At 48.7% G+C, this 26,601-nt stretch overlaps 2 protein-coding genes across 4 annotated transcripts; both read left to right on the forward strand.

Moving 5' to 3' along the window:
• The first annotated feature begins 1,038 nt into the window (after window positions 1-1,038).
• Window positions 1,039-4,114, forward strand: LOC120375077 (gamma-crystallin B-like). Its single transcript, XM_039495714.1, has 3 exons — window positions 1,039-1,074; window positions 1,486-1,725; window positions 3,790-4,114. The coding sequence occupies exons 1-3, from the start codon at window positions 1,039-1,041 to the stop codon at window positions 4,063-4,065; spliced, it is 552 nt and encodes a 183-aa protein (XP_039351648.1). The 3' UTR covers window positions 4,066-4,114.
• Window positions 1,055-20,979, forward strand: LOC120375078 (gamma-crystallin B-like). 3 transcript variants are annotated; one of them, XM_039495716.1, is made up of 3 exons: window positions 1,055-1,074; window positions 19,716-19,955; window positions 20,655-20,979. In XM_039495716.1, exons 1-3 carry the CDS (start codon window positions 1,066-1,068, stop codon window positions 20,928-20,930), a joined length of 525 nt encoding a protein of 174 aa, XP_039351650.1. In that variant the 5' UTR covers window positions 1,055-1,065; the 3' UTR covers window positions 20,931-20,979. The 3 variants fall into 3 exon arrangements, with proteins under 3 accessions (XP_039351650.1, XP_039351651.1, XP_039351649.1); XM_039495717.1 differs by lacking the exon at window positions 1,055-1,074 and adding an exon at window positions 8,534-8,624; XM_039495715.1 differs by lacking the exon at window positions 1,055-1,074 and adding an exon at window positions 19,269-19,304.
• The last annotated feature ends 5,622 nt before the right edge of the window (window positions 20,980-26,601 follow it).

Below are 26,601 nucleotides of genomic sequence, written 5' to 3' on the forward strand. Positions count from 1 at the left end.
GCATCCACACCTAGCCTAATTCGACATAGCCATGTCGAATTTAGCGCTACTCCCCTTGTCAGGGTGGAGTACCGAATTCGAACTAAAGAGCCCTCTAGGTCGAACTAATTAGCATCCTGGTGTGGACGGTTGCTCGGTTAAATCGAATTAACGCTGCTAAATTAGACATAAACTCCTAGTGTAGACCAGGCCTCAGTCTCATGTGAGACCTCTTGCCTTCAGGCTCCCACGTTATCTGTGGTACAAGCTTAGGGTGACCAGATATCCCGATTTTATAGGGACAGTCCTGATTTGGGGGTCTTTTTCTTATATAGGCTCCTATTAACCCCCACCCCCCGTCCCAATTTTTTACTCTTGCTGTCTGGCCACCGTATACAAGCACAACCATTTCAGATGTGGGGTGATGAGGTGTGTGGGTAATGATCACACCTGGGGACTCAGAAAAGCCCTCTGTGGATGGGGATGGATGCTGCACACCTACTGCTCATCTCATGCTGGTCTCTCAGGAGGCTGTTCCAAACTCCATACTGCTGACCCCAAAGCTACTGAATGGCAAAAATCACATGTGAGGTCTACCTAAGCCCTTTTGACTTTTTTTTTTGACTTACACATTTCAGTTTTTATCTCCCTACTTTCCATTTTGTCATTTGAACCCTCTTCCGTCTTTATTGTACAGCACACTTCTGCATTCACTAATAACAATGCAACTGCAGAGACTCTATAGAAAAGGATTGTTGATGCCATCACATCCAGTCCCCTCTGTCACTCAGCCAGAAGTTTCTCCCTTTTCCTAAGCTATGTTGTCTTCAATGTAAAAATGGCTGTGCTGACAGATCCAGGGCCCAGAACTGCTCACTGGTAACAATAGGAATAAAACCTGTTCCCCACTACACAAAACCTATGGACACTAGTTAAAAGAGTGAATGAGACCCCAGAGTCATGAGTTGGCTCTATGAACAGAGAAAAGACTTTTGTTAACGTGTGCACACTTAGCACTGGTTGTGAGGTATAAAAAGGCAGTTGCCCAGCTGCAGTGATATGGCTTGTAGCCTGAATCCAGCTACGATGGAAAAGGTAAGAGAAACCTGTCTGGACAGGATTGTTTGCTATGTCAGTCTGAGGCCAGGGACCTGATTCTCCTCTCATTTACACCAGAGTTAGTCTGTTGATTTCAAAGGCGTTATCCTTGGCCTATACCAGTAGGAGAGGAGAATCAAGAATGCAGAGCTAGGGGACCTACGGCCTCTATTAGTCACTGGATATTAGTCTCTCAGAGCCCAATTCTGCTTTTGCTTACACTTGTGTAAATGAGGATCAATCCCACTGAAGTCACAGGAGTATATCAATTTATCATCACTATGAGTAAAATATAAGGCCCAGACACTTCAGGCTTAGTGTGCTGGATGGAGAGAAATTGGAATACCAGGACTCAGTCACACTGCATAGGATGTTATTGAAAATTCTGCCATTTGTTTCTCACATTAGATCATCCTTTTCGAGGACAGAAACTTCCAGGGCCGCTCCGTTGAGTGCAGCAGCGACCGGCCGGATTTTCAAAGTCAGCTCAGCCGCTGTAACTCCGTCCGTGTGGAAAGTGGCTGCTTCATGCTCTATGAACGTCCCAACTTCCAGGGACAGCAGTTCTTTCTGAAACGGGGGGATTATCCTGACATGCAGTCTGAGGGTTTCAGCACCTCCATTAAGTCCTGCCGGATGATCCCGTCTGTGAGTTCGATTTTGCTTTTAAAAAATGGCAATGTTGCCTAAGCCACTGTCATAAGGCACTTGCTTGATCATTTTCAGCCGAGCTACCAAGAACTGAAAACAAGAACCACTTTCTTCCTCCTAGTGCTCGTCCCTCCAGGATGGCTGGGGCACATTGCAGGGATAGGATAGGATACCTTCCACTACTACTGCCTGTTAAGGGTGTGGGTACAGCTGTCTTGTGTTTCATTCTATGAACAGTAAATGATGACATACTTTGAGTTAAGCAGGGAAAATGTTTCTGTAACTTCTGGGGATTTGGAGATACACTGGGCCCACTCCTCTCACACTGGTGTAAAATAAGGAGTAACTCCCTAAGGCCCACAATTACACCAGTGTGAGGGGAGAATTGGGCCCAATATTTTCTGTGACTCTTTAGAACAAAGTCACTTTTCTGTTTTCTTGATTCTGGGGCTGCTGAAGCCTGAAACGCCCCCCAGCGGAACTTAGTGTAGCCTCTGCCAGAGTTCTCAACTAGAGATCTGAGGGCCCCTAGGGATTCACAAGCAGGTTTCAAGGAGCCTTCCAAGCAGGGCCGACATTAGACTCTCTGGGGCGCAGGAGAGAAAGGCAAAGCCCCACCGCCCTGAGCCCCACCACCCGTGCCTAGGGTGACCAGATGTCCTGATTTTATAGAGACAGTCCCGATTTTTGGGTCTTTTTCTTATATAGGCTTCTATTACCCCACCCCACCCCGATTTTTCACATTTGCTGTCTGGTCACCCTACCCGTGTTTGAAGCTGAAGCCAGAGCAACTTAGCTTCATAGGGCCCCCTGTGGCACGGGGCCCTGGATAATTTCCCTGCTTGCTACCCTCTAATGCCAGCCCTGGTTTTTATATGCAGAAAAACAGTTGTTGTGGCAGAGGGGGCTGTGGAGTTTTTACAGCATGTTAGGGGGCCTCTCGTGGGGCAAGTGCGCCCCGTCCCCTCTTGGGACGGGGTGAAGGTAATTATGGCCCTGCGGCTGAATCTGTACAACCACCTCTTGTTTTGGGATAGCTTGCCCTACAGATAAATGTCAATATTGCTGCCCCCTCTCAGGGCTGTGTGTCCTTGTGGCCCGAGTCAGCAGGGCTGCCCTGTTTAGAAGGGCTCTGTGGCCTAGCGGCCCGAGTCAGCAGGGCTGCCCTGTGCAGAGGGGCTGCATGGCCCAATAGCCAGAGTCAGTATAATGGCCATCTCCAGTAGGGCTGATTAGCCTGACCCGTGCCCTCCCTGCTCCACCAGATCCCAGCTCAGGGCCATCACAGTGACCACTGGGGTCAGTGAGGAATCCACCCAAAACACACAGACACCACTCAGTACAATGCTTAGTCCCCATGAACTATTTCCTATCCTGTCTATGGTGTAGTGGTCTTATCATTTCCAAAGTCCATACGATCCTCAGCCTGTGCGGCTCTCAGCAGTTCTGTCGCTCCTTGGGTGCCTGCAGGAGCTTGGGCGTGGTCCTGGGTCTCGGCATCTCCGGCTTCTGCCTTCTGGGGCCTCAGCACTTGCTGGGCTGGAGCCTGCAGTGGGCGTCCTCCCCCCTCGGCAGTCAGCCCCGAATGAGCTGGGCTGCTCCCATTTATACCTGGTCTCCAGCTAGAGCATGCCCAGCAGGGCCGAGGGTGCATGGCCTCCTCGGCCCAAAGAGTAGAGTTCACCCTTGCAGTACCAGTGCAGGGCATGCACGGCCCGTCACAGGGCCTCAGAAAGAAAAAGATTGAGAACCCCAGGCCTCTGGGAGCACTGTGCTGGCTGAGGACTGGACAGCGTTGTACACTGCAGCCCTGTCCCCTCTTGTGTCTGGGTGGGCTCCCTCCCAACCCCAGGCATAGTCCCTGCAACAAGGGTGGGAGTCATGGCTGGCATATCTCCGACTCATACGGGTGGATGTGCTGCCTTTGCAGCATTCAAGATTCCCCTCTTATGGGGAGTAGAGGCAGCTGTAAGTGCCATTTGCATCACTGGAGCAGTGCACTCAGGGCCCAGGATCACAGGCTGCAGTCACTCTATTACCCTGTCTCATTTTCTGTCACAGCACAGGGGCACCTACAGGATAAAGATCTATGAGAAGGAGGATCACAGAGGCAACATGGTAGAGTTAACCGAGGACACTCCACAAGTCATGGACCAGCTACGCTCCCCAGAGATGCTCTCTTGTTCTGTGCTGGAGGGGTACTGGATCCTTTACGAATTGCCGAATTACAGAGGCCGCCAATACCTGCTGAGGCCAGGGCAGTACCGGAGATTCAGCGAGTGGGGCGCTATGAGTGGCAGAGTCGGCTCTTTGAGACGTGCCACTGATCTCTACTGAATCAAGACACCTTTTGCCTGGAAGGGTCTCAATGAATAAAATACTTTAGCAACCATTGTGCTCTCAGCGTGCTGTTGTAAGTGTACTAAGGGGAACATCGAAGCTTGTCCTGTGTTCTTGGGCTACAGTATCATCTTCTGAACTAAAAGCTGCCCCTCATCTTTCCCCGCCCTCCCCCAGCATTGCATAGCTACCTCCAACACAAAGTGCCCAATGCCAAACATAGGGCTCAGGCCTAGGCAGCCACACAAGGGGGTTCAGGAGCACCTCCAGGGCCGTGCTGGCCTCACTGAGAATGCAGTGCAGAAGGCTGAGCAAGAAACTGAAACATCTAGGGCTCGGCCCATAGAGAGGATGACAACTGCAGATGTGTACTTTAGATCATAATCCTCCAGCCCACCCCTGGCCAAAGATTTGGAGCTAGGACTAGAGTGGCTCTGGGCTGATCTCCCGCCCCCGCTTCTTCGTCAGATGGCACTGGGAGCATCACCAGGGAGCAGCAGCCAGAGCCCCCTCAGCCACTAGGCATGGAGCAGGCAGAGCTGGGCACCCAGGTGATGGCAGGAATCAGTCACATCCCCCTCCCAACCCAGAGGCAGTGCTGCTCACAGGTCTCCCGTCAGCCAGGGGCCAAGCCTCAGACCAAAGTTACCTGAGCACTAATCGAGGGCAGGGCAGGATTAACTAGCCAAAGGCACCAGAGCTCCTGGAATCATCTGATTACACTGGCACTTCTAGAGTGTAACAAAACCTGTTGTTTCTGTCCCATGGGGGTGTAAATCGAACCTTAAAAACATGAGTCAGGTGGAACCAATTCAGAGACGTCTGCCCAAGTTTGCAGCCAGCCTGAAACAATAGCTCTGAGAGGACTGAACAGCCCCATGCACCTCAGTGTGGGGTTAACTGCAAGACCCACCTACACCAGCCCAGCAGAGGTCTGTGGGAGGCAGGAAGAGAAGAATGCTGATGGCCCAGTCCACCCGTCCAAGCAGATACACCCAGGCTCAAGGGCGAGGCCTGGAAGCTACCCTACTCGTATCCCTTCATCTCAGGGCAGGTGGGACAAAGGACCCCTGTTCTCCCTGAGGGTGGAGGGCCCTTGTTCCTATTCTTTTGGGAGGGGAGGACCCCATGCTGCTGTTCTTCTCTCTTTTGCTGGGGAGCCATACATAGCGTTCGCCGGGCTAATGGAGGGGGAGCCATGCAGCAATCCCCAGCCTTACCAGCAGCAGAGGTACTTTGAATCCAAAAAGACTGCTACATACTGTAAGATGAGTCTCTCTTCATGGACAGTGGTGCGAGTTCACAGTTTTAGAAAGACTGTAATCTGGTCTATAAAACTATAAAAAGACTGTAATCTGGTCTATAAAACTACAAACTAGCAGTCAATAATGCCACAGACACAGGACCAACTGGCCATGGGATATCATTTTGAAAACTATCCCTGTAACAGATTTCACTTGAGGCCAGCAACAAATTGCAATAAGGCAAAAATCATAGAATATTAAGGTTGGAAGGGACTTCAAGAGATCATCTAGTCCAACCCCTTGCTCAAAGCAGGACCAATCCCCAAATAGCCCCCTCAACCATTAAGCTCATAACCCTGGGTTTAGCAGGCCAATGCTCAAACCACTGAGCTATCCCTCCCTGTCAGGAAGGATAGCTTTGTAGAGGCTACAAAGCATTCAAAAACAGGATGTGAAGTTAGGACTCCTTTAGGAACAAGCATCCAGCCAAAACATGAAGTAATTTAGTAATAAAGCAAGAACTCCTCTGAGTAAAATCAAAAAACCGTTTAATATGGGTGGCGCTACAAAATACGCAAACAGATCTGCTCTTACGGGTGCATGGGCCCACCCCAAACAGGCAGAGGACAGAGACAGTTTGGCAACAATGGGAAAGGGATCTGTAGATGCTTCTTATCTGTGCCAGACACAACCTAGCTATCAAAGAAAGTAAAGAAGTTCTTCTGAGATAGGTCCCCAGAAGTTCATGGAAAGATCCAATCAACTGTACCGGGGAGCTGCCCTTAGCACCAAGGGGTAACAAGTATGTGCTAGTTGTTGTAAACGCTTTTGAAGATTGGGAGGAGAGTGACATCCACACTAAATATGTGACTACCCTAATGAGAGCGAAACAATTGGTGAGCAATGTGTTCTGCAGATGTGGGGAGGACCTAAGGTTATTGACTCAGACAATGGGAGCTGATTTGTGGGGTCAGTTATCAAAGAAGTGTACACCCAGCTGGACGTAGAACAAAAGGTTCCCCTTCCCTGTCAGCCAGCCAGCCAGCAGGAAAGGTTGAGCGAATAAATGGGACCATCAAAAAAAAAAAGAAAAGAGGTTCTGCGACAGGCAGAAATTGGGATGAAGCGTTACCGCTGGTACTAAGGCGTATCAGAGCTAGGAATGCAACTCACAGCCTTTTCTCCCAATGAGGCCTGATGGGAAGACCAGTGAGAGTGTGGAAGGATATAATTAACCTGGTTCCAGTTTATCTGGCTACAGAAGCCCTGTCAGAAGCCTCAGTACAGGACTTGCAGATAGAGATTTTCCAGCTACAGAGTGGTGGTAAGAAAGGACAGAAAAGTGTAAAAGACCAAGGCATGGTTTGATGCCAAAGGAGACCTGACTGAGCACCAAGTGGGATCTAAAGTCATCATCCAGGATCAGGCTCCCTGCAAGCCTTTCCCAAAGGCAAAGTGGTCCAGCCCATGCTTAGGGTTGGCTCCACTTAACCCGTCCATATAACTTCATAGTCCTGGGAGGTATTAGTAAAGCAATACCCCTCACTTTAGAATTTAAAGCAACTACAAACTGAGAGGCCCACCCCCATCTCTATTCAGTTTACAAACTTCAAGTTTGTCGGGTGTGTCTCCAGGAGCATGGAACCAGCAGCATTCTCTAATCATTGAATATATTTTTGCTTTGAATACGGTCACTGAAACCCTTTATATTTCAGGCCACACATTTAGTTCTCAGAGCCATCATTGTTAAAATATAAAGTCACTTAGTGAATAAATGAGACATTGAAAATTTTCCTACAGAAAACAGCTCTTGAATAACTAAGCAGTCAAAGTTATATAATCCAGGGGTAGAGAGTAGCTTCCCAGTACATATTCTACAGGTAGGGGAAGGACATTCCCAGCATGGAGACAGAAAGAGGGATTAAAGAGGCATTGTTAAAATAAGACAGAAAAAGATAATGAAGAGAGAAATATATGTTAGTACCATTCCATCAAAAAGAAATATGTTTATCAAGTGTGTAGTTTTGGACTGTTTTTTAACCAAAGGGGCAGCTAGATCAGGTGAAACCTGGAGATCCTCACAGCCCCTGGGACTCTGAACATTACAATTATAGTAGTTATCTCTTACCAATAGAACCTTCATACACTTTAATTCATCAGGAAGCAACATCTAATAAAGCAGCGATGATAGATAGATTTTACATTGATGCTCCTTCCCCATGATTTAAGGCAATAGGAAGTATTGCTTTGGTCCTGCTAGTGAAGGCAGAGGGCTGGACTCGATGACCTTTCAAGGTCCCTTCCAGTTCTAGGAGATAGGTATATCTCCAATTATTATTTTATTATTATAAATTGTTAATAATGTTTTAACCCTTCAGCCCCAATGATAGAAAAAAAGAGAAAAGAAACTAACATATCAATATCAGCTAGTGCCCAACTTATTTACAGCAACCATGTCAGATTTCAGAGAGCAATACATAAATTCCATACTGTTACCTCAAAGGGGAGCCAAAGTACCCCTACATGTATAGTGGTGTGGTTATCAAGAAATAAAACAAGCCCCTTTTACTCAGAAGAGCAGACCCGCCCTCTGCCGTGTCTATCACCGGTGGACTCAGATAGGTCTCCCTCCCGCTTCCCTATGTGTGGTGCGAGAAATAAAGACTGACTATAGGTAAAGTTAAAATAACAGATAAGCGTAAATGTGAGTGAGTAATTACTATATAAAACAACACAAAACAGTGAAACGACAGCTTTTAAAACAGGAACATGACACTCAGGCCCCAAATACAAAATCAGCCTGGCAATAACCATAAAAACCCTGACTAAGAAAACCCTCATTAGCTCATTATTTCCAAGAGCCCTCTTGTGGTGGCAGCGAAGTCCAGGACCTGCACTCGTTGGGTAATTGGAACCCGCAGAGGAGGAGCACTGGAGCGTCCCACGGTGTCACTCGGGATGGAGAAGCAGACCGAGAACCCCCTGGTGATGTCGGCCCCAGGAACAGGAGCTTCTTCTTTCATCTTTTCACTTTGGGAATGATGGTCTCCTCCGAGGATGCACTGATGCTGCGAAGGCCTGAACTGCATACGCACAGTCGCTAGGATGGACTGCGCCACTTGCCTGTGGTCACAGTTCTTTTATGCAGTTAGTGGTGGGAAAACATGGTACAGTCCCAGCAAAGGCGGGAAACAGTTTGAGGTAAAATTGTCCTTGATATCGCCCAGTGGCGGGAAAAACCAGTTGGAGCTAGCTGTAACTAGGCCAGGATGACAGGGCACTAAGGGGTCACAAGATGGAGTTTACAAAATGGTGATTCAGACTCCATTTTGAATTCCTCCTTACAAGTTACATATTGGGTTTAACATACACACATTTTAATAAGCTATAACAGTATGACAAATCACACCCAACAATACACACTGGTCATTCCATAGATGCATTGTCTTGCAAAGGGGAATTTGCAGAATTTGGAGGTATTTTTCTGCCTCCTGAGGGGAACTGAATGACACTATCCCCATTCTTAATATAGAGTTTAGCCAGGTAGTTAATAAACTTCCTAGCTAATTGTTTCACTTGGTTAAAAGCTACCCTTATTCCCACCACATCATGGCATAATCTTGAGAGAGCAGTATTTTAATTGCTGGTTCTTCCCATAACCACTCCATGTCTCTCTCTGGATTTTTGCAGTACTGTATAAATGTCTTAGTGGTAAAGTTCAGGAGCTTCACAATCAAACGCTCTAAGCCAACCACCGAGAGCTGGCTGGGGGACAAGGGTCCGGTATGCCCATTCTATATGAAAATAAAAAGCTACTGGAAAATCCTACAATTTAGGGACAAATTCAGAAGGTTTGCCTTTCTCTGTTCCCTCAGGGACACTACAATCCTCATGTTACATGGTCTAGAGTCGCTTTCTAGACCAATTAGTTTGGTCTTGATATCATTACAGTTCTTGATAACCTGTAATTTGTTTTCTTTAAAATCATCTTCCACTTCAGAAAGTCTGTTCAGCAAAGAACCTTCTCGACACAATCCAGTATATAACCACCAGCGCCACTTTTCAAAGATACATAGGCAGTGCCTTGCCACCGACTCATCATCAGAATGCCTATCTGCGCTATGTTACTCAACTGCTCCACGGTGGACACTGTGGCAAGCAGAATGGGAACGAGCTGCTCCCTCCTAAGAAATTTCTCTCTCATCACTCCTGCCTTCAGGCTGCCATGATATCTGTGGTACAAGCGCAACCATTTCAGATGTGGGGTGGTGAGGTGTGTAGGTAATGACTACACCTGGGGACTCAGAACAGCCCTGTGTCATTGCGGGTGGGGGTGGACACTGCATATATACTGCTCATCTCATGCTGGTCTCTCAGGAGGCCGTTCTAGATTCCATACTGCTGACCCCAAAGCTACTGAATGGCTAAAATACATGTGAGGTCTACCTAAGCCCTTTTGACATTTTTTTGACTTACACATTTCTGTTTTTATCTCCCTATTTTCTATTTTATTCTTTGAACCTGCTTCCATCTTTATTGTACCACTTGTGCATTCACTAATAGTAATGCAACTGCAGAGACTCTATAGAAAAGGATTGTTGATGCCATCACATCCAGTCCGCTCTGTCACTCAGCCAGAAGTTTCTCCTTTTTCCTGAACTATGTTGTCTTCAATGTAAAAATGGCTGTGAAACACCCCTCAGCAGAACTTAGTGTAGCCTATGCCAGCAGTTCTCAAATAGGGATCCAAGGGATCACGAGCAGGTTTCAAGGAGCCTTCTAAGCAGGGCTGACATTAGACTCACTGAGGCGCAGGGCAGAAATCCAAAGCCCCACCGCCCTGAGCCCCACCACTCATGCCTGAAGCTGAAGCCGAAGCCAGAGCAACTTAGCTTCGTAGGGCATCCTGTGGAATGGGGCCTGGATAATTGCCCTGTTTGCTACCCTCTAATGCCAGCCCTGGTCTTTATATGCAGAAAAACAGTCATTGTGGCACAGGGGGCCATGGAGTTTTTACAGCATGTTAGGGGGCCTTTTGTGGGGCAAGCATGCCCCGTCCCTTCTTGGGATGGGGTGAGGGTAATTATGGCCCTGAGGCTGAATCTATATGATCACCCCTGGTCTTGGGATAGCTTCGACTATGGATAAATGTCAACATGGCTGCCCTCACTCAGGGCTGTGTCTTCTTTTGGCCCAAGTCAGCAGGGCTGCCATGTCCAGCTGGGCTGTGTGGTCTAGCGACCCGAGTTAGTAGGGCTGCCCTGTCCAGCGGGGCTGCATGGCCTTATACCCAGTGTCAGTATAATGGCCCTCTTCAGTAGGGCTGCTTGGCCTGACCCATGCTCTCCCTGCTCCACCAGGTTCTAGCTCAAAGCCCTGACAGTGGCAATTTTGCTGGCCACTGAGTCAGTGGGGAATCCATGCAAAACACACAGACAGCACTCAGTACAATGCCTTGTCCCCATGAAATATTTCCTACCCTGTCCCTGGTGTAGTGGTCCTGGAATCTCTGATGTCCATAAGCTCCTCAGCCTTGCGGCTCTCAGCAGCTCTGTCACTGCTTGGGTGCCTGCAGGAGCTTGGGCATTGTCCTGGGTCTCAGCATCTCTTGCTCATGCCTTCTGGGGCCTCAGCACTTGCCAGGCTGGAGCCTGCAGTGGGCGTCCTCCCTCCTCGACAGTCAGCCCTGAATGAGCTGGTCTGCTTCCTTTTATACCTGGTCTCCATCTGGAGCATGCCCAGCAGGGCTGAGGGTGCATGGCCTCCTTGGCCCAAAGAGTAGAGTTCACCCTTGCAGTACCAGCACAGGGCAAGCACGCCCCATCACGGGGCCTCAGAAAGAAAAAGATTGAGAACCCCAGGCCTATGGGAACACTGTGCTGGCTGAGAACTTAACCGGCTCAAGATAGTTAAGACCAAAGCAGACTGTGAAGAACTTCAAAAAGATCTCACAAAACTAAGTGATTGGGCAACAAAATGGCAAATGAAATTTAATGTGGATAAATGTAAAGTAATGCACATTGGAAAAAATAACCCCAACTATACATACAATATGATGGGGGGCTAATTTAGCTACAACGAGTCAGGAAAAAGATCTTGGAGTCATCGTGGATAGTTCTCTGAAGATGTCCACGCAGTGTGCAGAGGCGGTCAAAAAAGCAAACAGGATGTTAGGAATCATTAAAAAGGGGATAGAGAATAAGACTGAGAATATATTATTGCCCATATATAAATCCATGGTATGCCCACATCTCGAATACTGTGTACAGATGTGGTCTCCTCACCTCAAAAAAGATATACTGGCACTAGAAAAGGTTCAGAAAAGGGCAACTAAATTGATTAGGGGTTTGGAGAGGGTCCCATATGAGGGGAGATTAAAGAGGCTAGGACTCTTCAGCTTGGAAAAGAGGAGACTAATGGGGGATATGATAGAGGTATATAAAATCATGAGTGATGTGGAGAAAGTGGGTAAGGAAAAGTTATTCACTTATTCCTGTAATACAAGAACTAGGGGACACCAAATGAAATTAATAGGCAGCAGGTTTAAAACAAATAAAAGGAAGTTCTTCTTCATGCAGCACACAGTCAACTTGTGGAACTCCTTACCTGAGGAGGTTGTGAAGGCTAGGACTATAACAGCGTTTAAAAGAGAACTGGATAAATTCATGGTGGTTAAGTCCATAAATGGCTATTAGCCAGGATGGGTAAGGAATGGTGTCCCTAGCCTCTGTTTGTCAGAGGATGGAGATGGATGGCAGGAGAGAGATCACTTGATCATTGCCTGTTAGGTTCACTCCCTCTGGGGCACCTGGCATTGGCCACAGTCGGTAGACAGATACTGGGCTAGATGGACCTTTGGTCTGACCCAGTACGGCCATTCTTATGTTCTTATGTTCTTAGCATTGTACACTGCAGCCCTGTACCCTCTTGTGTCTGGTTGGGCTCCCTCTTCCCCACCCCAGACATAGTCCCTGCACCAAGGGTGGGGGTCATGGCTGGTGTAGGTCTGAGTCAAATGGGTGGATGTGCTGCCTTTGCAGCATTCAAAGATTCCCCTCCTGTGGGGAGCAGAGGCAGCTGTAAGTACCATTTGCATCACTGGAGCAGTGCACAGAGCTGACTCAGGGCCCAGGATCACAGGCAGCCAGCCTGCTGCGGTCACTCTATTATCTTGTCTCATTTTCTGTCACAGCACAGGGGCACCTACAGGATAAAGATCTATGACAAGGAGGATCACAGAGGCAACATGGTAGAGTTAACCAAGGACTCTCCACAAGTCATGGACCTGCTACGCTCCCCCGAGATGCTCTCTTGTTCTGTGCTGGAGGGGCACTGGATCCTTTACGAATTGCTGAATTACAGAGGCCGCCAATACCTGCTGAGGCCAGGGCAGTACCGGAGATTCAGCGAGTGGGGCGCTATGACTGGCAGAGTCAGCTCTTTGCGATGTGCCACTGATCTTTACTGAATCAAGACGCCTTTCGCCTGGAAGGGTCTCAATGAATAAAATGCTTTAACAACCATTGTGCTCTCAGCGTACTGCTGTAAGTGTACTAACTAAGAGGAACATTGAGCTTGTCCTGTGTTCTTGTGCTACGGTATCATCTTCTGAACCAAAAGTTGTCGCTCATCTTTCCCTGCCCTCCCCAGCATTGCATAGCTACTTCCAACACAAAGTGCGCAACTCCAAACACAGAGCTCAGGCCTAGGCAGACGCACAAGGGAGTACAGGAGCACCTCCAGGGCTGTGCAGGCCTCACCCAGAATGCAGTGCAGGGCACGTAAAGTAGCCACGGGATATACCAGGAGTATAAGACTCCCTCATAGAATCATAGAATATCAGGGTTGGAAGGGACCTCAGGAGGTCATCTAGTCCAACCCCCTGCTCAAAGCTGGACCAATTCCCAACTAAATCATCCCAGCCAGGGCTTTGTCAAGCCTGGTCTCAAAAACCTCTAAGGAAGGAGATTCCACCACCTCCCTAGGGAACCCATTCCAGTGCTTCACCACCCTCCCAGTGAAAAAGTTTTTCCTAATATCCAACCTAAACCTCCCCCACTGCAACTTGAGACCATTACTCCTTGTTCTGCCATCAGGTACCACTGAGAACAGTCTAGATCCATCCTCTTTGGAACCCCCTTTCAGGTAGTTGAAAGCACCTATCAAATCCCCCCTCATTCTTCTCTTCTGCAGACTAAACAATCCCAGTTCCCTCAGCTTCTCCTCATAAGTCATGTGCTCCAGACCCCTAATCATTTTTGTTGCCCTTCGCTGGACTCTTTCCAATTTTTCCACATCCTTCTGGTAGTGTGGGGCCCAAAACTGGACACAGTACTCCAGATGAGGCCTCACCAATGTTGAATAGAGGGGAATTATCACATCCCTCGATCTGCTGGCAATGCCCCTGCTTATACAGCCCAAAATGCCGTTAGCCTTCTTGGCAACAAGGGCACACTGTCAACTCATATCCAGCTTCTCGTCCACGTAACCCCTAGGTCCTTTTCTGCAGAACTGCTTCCTAGCCATTCGGTCCCTAGTCTGTAACAGTGAATGGGATTCTTCCATCCTAAGTGCAGGACTCTGCACTTGTCCTTGTTGAACCTCATCAGGTTTCTTTTGGCCCAGTCCTCTAATTTGTCGAGGTCCTTCTGTATCCTATCCCTACCCTCCAGCGTATCTACCACTCCTCCCAGTTTAGTGTCATCTGCAAAGTTGCTGAGAGTGCAGTCCATGCCATCCTCCAGATCATTATTGAACAAAACCGGTCCCAGGACCGACCCTTGGGGTACTCCACTTCCATGGCTGTGTGGGCATTACCCAAATACAGTGCAGGGCACACAGTAAAAGCTGAACCACAGAGTGAAACATGCAGGACTTGGACCATAGAGAGGAGGACAGGGGGACTGTAACCATACAGCTGTAGTGTAGATCATAATCCTTCAGCCCACCCCTGGCCAGAGACTTGGAGCCAGGGCTAGAGAGGCCCTGGGCTGAGCTCCAGTCTTCACTCCCTGGGCAGATACCTAGGAGCAGCACCAGGAAGCAGAAGCCAGACCCCCTTCAGCCACCAGGCATGGAGCAGGCAGAGCTGGGCACCCAGCTGATGGCAGGAATCAGCCACAACCCTCTGCCAGCCGAGAAGCAGCACCTATCATGCCTATCTCCCTAGCCAGGTGCCAAGGCTCATGCCAGAGTTACCTGAGCACTGATCCAGGGCTGGGCAGGATTAACTAGCCATAGGCACCACAGGTCTGGGTCAAGGGCTCCAGATCCTGGAATCATCAGATTACACTGCCACTTCCAGTGTGTAACGAAAGCTGAGGTGTCTGTCCCAGGGGGGTGTGAAGCAAAGCTTAAAAATATGTCCCAGGTGGAACCAATTCAGAGATGTCTACCCAAGTCTGCAGCCAGCCTGAAACAATAGCTCTGAGAGGGCTGAACAGCCCCATGCACCTCAGTGTGGGGTTAACTGCAGAACCCACCTACACCAGCCCAACAGAGGACTGTGAGAGGCAGGAAAAGAAGAGCACCCCTGTCCCAGTTCACCCATCCAAAGAGATACACCCAGGCTCAAGGGCGAGTCTTGGGAGCTAACCTACCTCTATCCCTTCAGCTCAAGGTATGAGGGTCAAATGACCCCTGTTGTCCCCGAGGCTAGAGGGCCCTTGCTCCCACTTCTGGGAGCAAATGCCCCCTTCCATTGGGTACTCATGCTGTGACCCATGTCGCTCTCTCTCTTCATGACTCAGGGTGCTCTGTGTGACTTCATGACTCAGCCGTCTGGCTAGGGCACCACAATCACCCCCTCCAGGTTATGAGGCTCCCTCCAGACCAGCTGTCTGATTGGCATAAAACAGGTTTAGCAGCGATAAAAGTGAAAAACAAAATGGTCAAACACTTTACAGTACAACTAGAAATGTCAGTCAGCTCAGTATGGAAAATTAACAGAAGCTATCATTGTGCTGATAAAAGAAAAAAATCTCACTCTAAGCTTATCTTTGTTCTGGACTTAAATTAATGCTAGACTAGTGGGCTCTGAACAAATATCAGGCTGCCAATAAAAGGGAAATCAAACTCAGAACTATGTGGCAAATGCTAAATGACAGTTTGACAAAGTGGACAGAGACTCAGACTTCAAGATCAGAAGGAACCATCATGATCATCTAGTCTGATCTTCACATTGCAGGTCACAGAACCTTACCCACCCACTCCTGTACTAGACAATGGACACATAACCTCTGGCTGAGTTACTGAAGTCCTCAAATCATGATTTAAAGACTTCATGTTACAAAGAATCCACCATTTACACTAGTTTAAACTTGTAAGTGACCCTGTTATCCCAAATGGAGTTTCCCCAAACACTTCAGTGCAAACACACTGGTTTAGGTAAAACAAAAGAACTAAAGAAAAATAGATTTTAAGTGATTATAAATAAGGAGGCATAAAAGTCAGAATTGGTTACAAAGAAATAAAAAGAAAAACTTAATAAGCTAAATCAGGGGTCAGCAACCTTTCAGAAGTGGTGTGCCGAGTCTTCATTTATTCACTCTAATTTAAGGTTTCGCGTGCCAGTAATACATTTTAACGTTTTTAGAAGGTCTCTTTCTATGTCTATAATATATAACTAAAATATTGTTGTATGTAAAGTAAATAAGGTTTTAAAAATGTTTAAGAAGCGTCATTTAAAATTAAATTAAAATGCAGAGCCCCCTGGACCGGTGGCCGGGACCCGGGCAGTGTGAGTGCCACTGAAAATCAGCTCGCATGCCACCTTCGGCACGCGTGCCATAGGGGTATTTAGCCTACCCCTGAGCTAAATGAATTCAAAGCAAAGGTCTCTCTCACTACATACGTTAGCAGTCTTACTGGCTGGATTCCATTTCAGTCTGGACCCCTGCCCCAATCCAGTGTCACTTTCCTTGTCCTTCAGGTCTTGTTGATGCTGTGAGCAGAGAGAAAGTGAGAAGTATTTTGGGGTGTCTGTTCCCCCCTTTACAGTTCCCTCTCCATCTCCAGCTGAGATCCAGAAGACAAAGTCTCACGCTCGTCCTTTGTCAAAATATAGATTTTCACTCACACCCTTTTTCCTGCCAAAGAATGGCCACTTAACCAGGTGATTGTCCATTTGATCTTGTTGACACCTGGCTGAGGCGTCAGTTTGGCTTTTGTCTCTGAAGAAGTGGTTTGTGGCTGCTGTTATTAACATAACACAATAGAATCTTAAAACTTTACATACAATGCTGCCACACATATTTTACAAGGACAATGACGATCAGCAAATTATGAGTTTTTGAATGATACCTCACACGGCATGCTTTGTATGAATTTTATCATGGTCCAATAAAAGGAGTACAAATGGGGGTACAGACTGTCACACTACATGCACCACCACCTCACATTTGAGTTTCATCAACTCAGTTAAGTGTTGCTGCATGCCAAATAAAGATAACTGAATGACAAAGCATGGAGTTGAACTGAGTTGTAGGGAAGAAGAGAGGAAAGAGGTCTCAGAGAAAATCACAACACCTACCTCACAAGGGTCTTTTGAGAATAAATACATTAAAGACAGTGGAGCATTTTGCGATCTATTGAGGAAAAGCTTTATATATGACATTGGCATTAACTGGTAACCAACTTCAAATCAATTCAGAACTTGACATTCTGGGCTTATCTAGATAAGGAAAATTTGCACCAGTCCAACTACATCAATCTAATTGTACCCGCAAAAACCTCTAAAGTCAAACATACTGCAGCAGTGCAAAAACAACCCTATATAGACAGGACCATAGGTTCAATCCAATATTATGCTGTACCCATAAGACACCATTATAAAAGAAAAGTTACTCCACAATAGCTGGAAAATGATTTCTGTAGCAAGACTAATATTTTATATTCTAATTTCCCAAGGAATAACATGTTACCACATGCTCTCCCCGCCACATAGCGCAGCTCCCACCTATGCGCTCTGCACCTCCCCGAAGCTTGCAGTTTGGTGAGCAACAGCACCACCTGTCCTCCGAAATTACCCCAAAGTTAAAAAGTAGGGGGCATGGTCCTCTGGCTCCCCCACTTCTGGAGCCATTGACAGGAAGTGCCTTGTCTCTAAGGCATCAGCAGAACACCAGTCTGGACTATGCTACTGACTAGGTCCACGGCGGACACCATCACACTGTGGTGAGCAGAATGGGAACGAGCTGCTCCCTCTCTAAGGCCTTGTCTACACTATACAGCTTTGTCGGCAAAAGGCAGCTTTTGCCAACAAAACAGCGCATGTGTGTCCACCCCACAAAGCTACTTTTGGTGGCAAATCTCTATCGTTTTGCCGATAAAATATAACCAACTCGATGAGAGGCATGGAGCTTTTTGGAGCAAAGTTAAAGTGACAAAGCGTCAGTGTAGATGCTGCCATTCGTTATGTTGCCATAACTGGCCTCCCCCAGTACCCCACAATGACCGCTTTGCTCACTGTTTTGAACTCGGCTGCCCTGCAGCCATGTGCAAGCTTTGACATTCCTCAGCATGGAGAGCTCACAGAGCTGCTGAAGATGCCGCTCCCGGGAGCTGAGGAGGCTATGGGAGAACTCAGAGGGAATCACAGAACCATTAATGTGGAATTGGCAGGCAGGCAGAGCAAGCTGCTTCTGCCGGGGTGGGAGGGGAGGAAGATTGCTGTGTTGTGCAGAGCCAGGGACTGATGTGTGGGGGGAGGTGTCCCCCACCCGCAGGACTGGTTGCTCAGGCTGCTGTCTGAACTTAGATCGGCAGCATGCCAACACATTCTCCCCAAACACACACTCCGCCCCGCCACACACAATCTCTCACACACCTCCCCAACACCCACACTGTTTCTGTCTCTCTCTCTCTCACACACACACACAGTCCCTGTCACACACTCTCCCCATCCTGCCCCACATACACTTCTGGCAATCTAGTAGGCTGCCCATGGAACGACGGGATTGAGAAACCTGCATCATGTGATGTTGTACCTACCCCATGAGGCATTGTGAACCCTTCCCAAAACCCCAGGGCCAGTTGCACAATTGGATAACTACCCACAGTGCACTCCTCTGTATCGATGCGAGAGCTGCTAATGTGGATGGGCTCTGCCAACACAAGGACCATAATGAGGACATGCAACAGTGATTTAATGGAAGCGCTTTAATTAAAGGGCCTAACTTTTGTCAACAGAACTCTGAAGTGTAGACAAGGCCCAAGAAACTCTTTCGGCTCGTTCAGCCTGATGGAATACTGCCTGGCCTTGGGCTCCCACACTATGTATGATGCAAACTCAACCATTTGAGATGTGGGGTGATGAGGTGTGCTGGAAATGACCACACCTGGAGACTCAGAACAGCCCTGTGTGGCTGCAGGTGAGGATAGACTCTGCACACGTACTGAACAGGTGTTCTTGTCATGCTGGTCTCGCAGGAGGATGTTCCAGACTCCATACCGCTGACCACAAAGCTATTGAATGGCAAAAAAAGTGTGATGTTTACCTAAGCCCTTTTGACTTTTTTTTTTTTTGACATACACATTTCTGTTTTTATCTCCCTTCTTTCTATTTTGGTGTTTGGCCCCTCTTCTGTCTTTATTGTACCACTTCTGCATCACTAATAACAATGTAACTGCAGAGAAGCTATAGAAAAGGATTGTGATGGCATCAACATCCAGTCCCCTCTGTCACTCGGCCAGAAGTTTCTCCCTTTTCCTGAACTATGTTGTCTTCAATGTAAAAATGGCTGTGCTGACAGATCCAGGACCCAGAACTGCTCACTGGTAACAATAGGAATAAAATCTGTTCCCCACAACACAAAACCTAGGGACATTAGTAAAAAGAGTGAATGAGACCCCAGAGTCATGAGTCGGCTCTATGAACAGAGAAAAGACTTTTGTTAACGTGTGCACACTTAGCACTGGTTGTGAGGTATAAAAAGGCAGTTGCCCAGCTGCAGTGCTATGGCTTGCAGCCTGAATCCAGCTATGATGGAAAAGGTAAGAGAAACTTGTCTGGACTGGATTGTTTGCTATGTCAGTCTGAAGCCAGGGACCTGATTCTCCTCTCATTTACACCAGAGTTAGTCTCTTATTGTCAAAGGAGTTACTCCAGGTCTATACCAGTAGGAGAGGAGAATCAAGAATGCAGGGCTAGGGGACCTACGGCCTCTATTAGTCCCTGGATATTAATCTCTCAGAGCCCAATTCTGCTTTCGCTTACACTTGTGTAAATGAGGATCAATTCCACTGAAGTCACAGGAGTATATCAATTTATCATCACTGTGAGTAAAATGTAAGGCCCAGACACTTCAGGCTTAGTGTGCTGGACGGAGAGAAATTGGAATGCCAGGACGCAATCACACTGTATAGGATGTTACTGAAAACTCTGCCGTTTGTTTCTCGCACTAGATCACTCTTTTCGAGGACAGAAACTTCCAGGGCCGCTCCATTGAGTGCAGCAGCGACCGGCCAGATTTTCAAAGTCAGCTCAGCCGCTGTAACTCCGTCCGCGTGGAAAGTGGCTGCTTCATGCTCTATGAACGTCCCAACTTCCAGGGACAGCAGTTCTTTCTGAAACGGGGGGATTATCCTGACATGCAGTCTGAGGGCTTCAGCACCTCCATTAAGTCCTGCCGAATGATCCCGTCTGTGAGTTCGATTTTGCTTTTAAAAAATGGCAACATTGCCCAAACCACCGTTATAAGGCACTTGCTTGATCATTTTCAGCTTAGCTACCAAGGCCTGAAAACGAGAACTGCTTTCGTCCTCCTAGTGGTCATCCCTCCAGGATGGCTGGGGCTCATTGCAGGGATAGGATAGGAAAGCTTCCACTACTACTGCTTGTTAAGGGTGTGGGTACAGCTGTTCTGTGGTTAGGAATATGGACAGTGAACAACAACATACTTTGAAGGGAAAATGTATCCGTAAGTTCTGGGGATTTGGAGATACACTGGGCCCACTCCCCTCACACTGGTGTAAAATAAGGAGTAACTCCCTGAGGCCCACAGTTACACCAGTGTGAGGGGAGAATTGGGCCCAATATTTTCTGTGACTCTTTATAACAAACTCACTTTTCTGTTTCCTTGATTCTGGGGCTGCTGAAGCCTGAAACGCCCCCCAGAAGAACTTAGTGTAGCCTATGGTTGGGAGTCACGGCTCACATAGGCTCAAATGGGTGGATGTGCTGCCTTTGCAGCATTCAAGGATTCCCGTCCTCTGGGGAGCAGAGGCAGCTTTAAGCGCCATTTGCATCGCTAGAGCAGTGCACAGGACTGACTCAGGGCCCAGGATCACAGGCAGCCAGCCTGCTGCAGTCACTCTATTAGCCTGTCTCATTTTCTGTCACAGCACAGGGGCACCTACAGGATAAAGATCTATGACAAGGAGGATCACAGAGGCAACATGGTCGAGTTAACTGAGGACTCTCCGCAAGTCATGGACCAGCTACGCTCCCCCGAGATGCTCTCTTGTTCTGTGCTGGAGGGGTACTGGATCCTTTACGAATTGCCGAATTACAGAGGCCGCCAATACCTGCTGAGGCCAGGGCAGTACCGGAGATTCAGCGAGTGGGGCGCTATGAGTGGCAGAGTCGGCTCTTTGAGACGTGCCACTGATCTCTACTGAATCAAGACGCCTTTTTCCTGGAAGGGTCTCAATGAATAAAATGCTTTAGCAACCATTGTGCTCTCAGCGTGCTGTTGTAAGTGTACTAAGGGGAACATCGAGGTTTGTCCTGTGTTCTTGGGCTACGGTATCATCTTCTGATCCAAAAGTTGTCCCTCATCTTTCCCTGCCCTCCCCCAGCATTGCATAGCTACTTCCAACACAAAGTGCCCAACGCCAAACACAGAGCTCAGGCCTAGGCAGACGCACAAGGGATTACAGGGGTATAAGACTCCCTCCCAGACACTTCCATGGCTGTGCGGGCATTACCCAAATACAGTGCAGGGCACGCAGTAAAAGCTGAACCATAGAGTGAAACATACAGCGCTTGGACCATAGAGAGGCGGCAGGAGGACTGTAATCATAAAGCTGTAATCTAAATCATAATCCTTCAACCCACCCATGGCCATAGATTTGGAGGTAGGGCTGAGGGGGCCCTGGGAGAATTACCAGGGAGCAGCAACTGGAGCCCCCTCAGCCACCAGGCATGGAGCAGACAGAGCTGGGCACCCAGCTGATGGCAGAAAGGAGCCACATCCTCCTCCCAGCTGAGAGACAGCACCAATCATAGCTCTCTGCCCAGCCGAGCCTCAGTCCAGAGTTACCTGAGCACCGATCCAGGGCAGGGCAGGATTAACTAGCCATAGGCACTATAGGCCTTGGTCGAGGGCCCCAGCTCCTGGAATCTTCGTATTACACTGGAACTTTCTGTGTGTAACGAAAGCTGAGGTGTCTGTCCCCGGGGGTGTAAACCAAAGCTTGAAAATATGACCCAGGTGGAGCCAAATCAGAGATGTCTACCCAAGTCTGCAGCCAGCCTAAAGCAATAGCTCTGGGAGGGCTGAACAGCCCCATGTACCTCACTGTGAGGTTAACTGTAGGAGCCACCAACAGCAGCCCATCAGAGGACTGTGGGAAGCAGGAAGAGAAGAGCACCCCTGGCCCAGTCCACCCACCCAAACAGCTACACCCAGGCTCAAGGGCAAGTCCTGGGAGCGACCCTTTATGATATAGAATCATAGAATATCAGGGTTAGAAGGGACCTCAGGAGGTCATCTAGTCCAACCCCCTGCTCAAAGCAGGACCAATCCCCAGACAGATTTTTGCCCCAGATCCCTAAATGGCTACCTCAAGGATTCAACTCACAACCTTGGGTTTGGTAGGCCAATGCTCAAACCACTGAGCTATCCCTCCCCCAATTGAGACAAATGAAATGCAGTAGATCTAAAGTCAATCATCTTCTCAAAGAAGGAAATCAGGTTGGTCTAGTATGATCTATCTTTTGTAAAACCACATGTATTTCCCCCCCCCCCCCCAATTACCTCTATGTCCTTAACTACTTTCTCTTTCAAAATTTGTTCCAAGACTGGACATACAATTGACATTAAACTAACAGGCCCTTAGTTTCCCGGATCATTTCCCCCGCTTCCACTTTTCTTAAAAATAGGAATTATATTAGCAATTATCCAGTAAGAGAGTACTCTCCCCTGAGTTTAAAGATTCATTAAAAATCCTAGCTATTGGGTTTGCAATTTCATGTACCAGCACCTTTAATATTCTTGGATGTAAATTATTCAGCCCCCCGCCCCGCCAATTTACTCCCATTAATCTGTACCAGTCTGACTTCCACTCTGCCACTATCTCTAAGTTCCTCATTAGCCAACAGACATGGTTAAAATTCAGACACCTTCGTGCGCACACACACACAAAAGGGAACCTATTTAACAACAAGCAACAAAAATGAGACAGCCGATTTAGCAGCCAGAAATGCAGCAGTTACAGAACCACCCTGGCCATGGGAGAGTGCTTTGAAAGCTATCCTTGTAGCAGTTTTCACTTTAGGCCAGCAACTATCACAATAAGATAAAGCGGAGTGGGCTACAGAACATTCAACAGCAGGATGTGAAGTTAAGACCACTTTGGGAGCAAGCCTGCAGCCAAAACATGAATGTATAAGGTCAAAACTAGAACTCCCATGTTTAATTTAAAGAACGGTTCAGTATGGGTGGCACCACAAAACATGCAAAAAGATCGGCTCTTATGGGTGCCTGGGTCCACTGTGGATGATCACTCCAAAGACGCAGAGACCAAAGACTGATTAGCAAAAATATTGTGGTGGCCCCAATGGGAAAGAAACTTGAAGGAACACCTTGATACTTCCCTAATCTGTGCCAGACACAATCCAGCTAACAAAAAAAGCTCTTCTAAGGCCTAGTCTACACTGGGGGGGGGGGGGTGTCGAACTAAGGTACGCAAGTTCAGCTACGTGAATAGCGTAGCTGAACTCGAACTACCTTAGTTCGAACTACTCACCCGTCCAGATGCCGCGGGATCGAAGTCCGCGGCTCCCCCGTCGACTCCGCCACCGCCGTTCGCGGTGGTGGAGTTCCAGAGTCGACGGGAGTGCGTTCGGAATTCGATATATCGCGTCTAGACGAGACATGATATATCGAACTCTGAGAAGTCGAACGCTACCTGCCGACCCGGGCGGGTAGTATAGACGTAGCCTAAGACAGGCACTGAGTGGTCCATGGAAATGAATTCTAATAGACTACACTGGGGAGTTGTCCTTATCGGGTAACAAGTATGTGCTAGTTGATGTAAATGCTTTCTCACACCTGGAGGAGGAGGCCTCCCACACTAAATATGTGACTGCCCTAACAAGACTGAAATAATTGATTAGCAATGTGTTCTGCAGATGGGAAGCCTAACATTATTGACTCAGACAATGGGAGCGGATTTGTGGGGTCAAAGAAGTGTGCATCTGTCTGGATGGAGATAAAAAGGTTCCCATTCCCTATCAGTCAGCAGCAGCAGCAGGAAAGGTTGAGTGAATAAATAGGACCATCAAATCCAAGCTAAAAAAAGAAAGAGGTGAATTCAACAGGCAGCGATTGGGATGAAGCGTTACCACTGGTACTAATGTGCATCACAGGTACGGAATGCAAATCCACAAGCTTTTCCCCCCGAATGGTGCCTGGATGGGAAGATCAGTGAGTGTGTGGAGGGATATAATTAACCCAGTTCCAGCCCATCTAGCTACAGTGGCCCTGTCAGAAGCCTAGTACAGGACTTGCAGATGCAGGTTTTGGAGATACACAGGAGTGTGGCGGTAAGAAAGGAAGCAGAAGTATAAAAAACCAAGACATGGTTCAATGCCAAAGGAGACGTAAATGAGCATCGAGTGGGATCTAAAGTGATCATCTGGGATCAGCCTCTCTCATATCATAAAACCACATGGACAACAGACATGGAACTTTTTACAGCAAAGTTAAAGCGACAAAGCATCAGTGTAGACGCTGCCGTTCATTATGCTGCCATAAGTGGCCTCCCCCAGTACCCCTCAATGCCCACCATGACGATTCTGCTCACTGTTTTGAACTCGGCTGCCCTGCAGCCATGTGCAAGCTTTGACATTCCTCAGTGTGGAGAGCTCACAGAGCTGCTGAGGGAGCGGATCCAGGCAGTTGAGGAGGCTGTGGGAGAACTCAGAGGGAAGAACAGAACCATTTAATGTGGAATTGGCAGGCAGGCAGAGCAAGCTGCTTCTGCGCGGGCAGGGGGGGGGGAGATGAAGATTGCTGTGCTATGCAGAGCCAGGGGCTGAAGTGGGGTCCCACCAGCAGGATTGGTTGCCAAGGCCGGATTAACCTTTTTGGGCCTGGTGCCAAACATATTTGTGGGCCCCCATGGAGGCAATGGACCATGGCGCGGGGAGGTCAGTCCCCAGAGCGAGGGCCAGCCAGAGGCTATGGGGCATGGCATGGCAGGGGCGGCCCCACTCTGCTCAGCCCAGTGCAAGGGCACTATTTACAAATTGGTAGTTGCCAGATGCACAGTGGCCCACCTGGCCCTGTGCTGCCAGCCTGCCCCTTCCCCTCAGGGTGCGGGCCCATGTTGCATCACACAGCCCCCCTGCCCAACACCCCCTGACTGACTGACTCCCTATGGCCAGCGCCCCCCGACCCACCCACAAATGCACAGCGCCCTGCACACCACCACCCCTGCCCAGTGTCCTCCTGCCCGGCACCCCCACAAACCCCTAAGAGATCCCCCATTCTCTACTGCCCCAACACACACATCTTCCTTGCCCCCTCACAGCCCAGCTCCACCCCAGATCCCTCAGAGACCCACTCCCCCACGCCCTGCCTCCCGGCCACACTCACTGGCCCTGCTGGGAGGCGACTGTCTGCCAGGCTGAGCCGGCAGCGCAGCCAGGGCTGGTCCCAGGGCAGGGAATCACTCCGGCCCCTTGGGAATGGTGCAATCAGCCAGGCCAGGGCCTTCCCCGGCCGGGGTTCCTAAGGACCCACTTGCCTGAAGAGACCCAGCCAAGCCCCATCCTTCCCCCCCCCCCCCCCCACTGACTGAGACCTGACACTGGTCAGGCTTCTGCAGCAATCCCAGGAGGCTCAGCTCCGGGGGGACAGGTGGGGCCCACAGGTGGTGGGAAGCAGAGACTGCCCAGAGCCAGAGGTGCACTGGGGTCTGGCCAGGGGGCAGAGAGAAGCAGGTGGGTGGGGACGGGGATGGAGAGGACCCCTCAGCCAGCAAGCAGGCAGGCTGAGAGGAGCAAGTGGTGGGCGGGGGGAGCCAGCGGGGTCTCAGGGTGCAGTGCAAGCGGAGCAGGCCAGGGCCCCTTCTGAGCATGGGCCCGGCTCCATGGCGCCACTGGCACCACTGTAAACCCAGCACTGTTGGTTGCTCAGGCTGCTGTCTGAATTTAGAGCGACAGCACTCTCCCCAAACACACATTCCCCCTGCCCCACCCACCTACCCTATATCTCACACAACACACACTCTGTTTCTCTCTCTCTCTCTCTCTCACACACACACACACACACACACACACACGGTCCCTGCCACACACACACACACACACACACACACACATGGTCCCCCTCCTGCCTCACATACACTTCAGCTGACAAGCAGCTGGCAATCTAGTAGGCTGCCCATGGAACGATGGGATTCAGAAACCTGCATCATGTGACTGTACCTACCCCATGAGGCATTGTAAACCTCAGGGCCGCCCAGAGGATTCAGGGGGCCTGGGGCAAAGCAATTTCAGGGGCCCCTTCCATTAAATAATGTTGCAATACTATATTCTCGTGGGGGCCCCTTGCAAGGCAAATTGCCCCACTTGCCCCCCCTCACCCCCTCCCAGGCAGCCCTGGGAAAAATAAACATTTAAAAACCTTCCACATCTCGGCACAAACCCAGTTTTGAGAAAACTTATTTTCAAGTCACCTTTACAAGGTATCACTGGTTCTCAGCATCAGCTAGTGCTAAAAGGCACTAAAGCTCATTAAAAGGGTTGGACAAATATTTTCCATCAAAACTTTTTTGGATCGAAAACTGGGGTTTTTAAAAAGCAGAAAAAAATCACAGACAATGTCTGCTTTCCTTCAAAATTTATTTGTTTTTTTTTAATTGAAAAGCTGAAATTAGTCTGCCAAAACCTGAACATGGTTTGGGGTTTCAGAAGTGTGTGGCCAAATATCTGCTGCTTGCTGTGTTTGTTTAAAGAAACAATAAAAAAAATTCTGCTTAAAAAAAATCCAAATCTTTTGAACCACCTCAGCTTGTGACCAAACGCCTGAGCCCATCCAGTCAGAGATTTTTCCAAGTT

The sequence above is a fragment of the Mauremys reevesii genome, linkage group 11 (genome assembly GCF_016161935.1).
Source record: "Mauremys reevesii isolate NIE-2019 linkage group 11, ASM1616193v1, whole genome shotgun sequence".
In the NCBI taxonomy this organism is placed as follows: Eukaryota; Metazoa; Chordata; order Testudines; family Geoemydidae; genus Mauremys; species Mauremys reevesii.

Excerpts from the sequence above, each read along its gene's own strand:
- LOC120375077 (XM_039495714.1), top strand. The coding sequence starts at position 1,039 with ATGGCTTGTAGCCTGAATCCAGCTACGATGGAAAAG. Across the intron at positions 1,075-1,485 it reads ATCCAGCTACGATGGAAAAG|ATCATCCTTTTCGAGGACAG; the intron begins GTAAGAGAAACC and ends TTCTCACATTAG. Across the intron at positions 1,726-3,789 it reads CCTGCCGGATGATCCCGTCT|CACAGGGGCACCTACAGGAT; the intron begins GTGAGTTCGATT and ends TTTCTGTCACAG.
- LOC120375078 (XM_039495715.1), top strand. The coding sequence starts at position 19,269 with ATGGCTTGCAGCCTGAATCCAGCTATGATGGAAAAG. Across the intron at positions 19,305-19,715 it reads ATCCAGCTATGATGGAAAAG|ATCACTCTTTTCGAGGACAG; the intron begins GTAAGAGAAACT and ends TTCTCGCACTAG. Across the intron at positions 19,956-20,654 it reads CCTGCCGAATGATCCCGTCT|CACAGGGGCACCTACAGGAT; the intron begins GTGAGTTCGATT and ends TTTCTGTCACAG.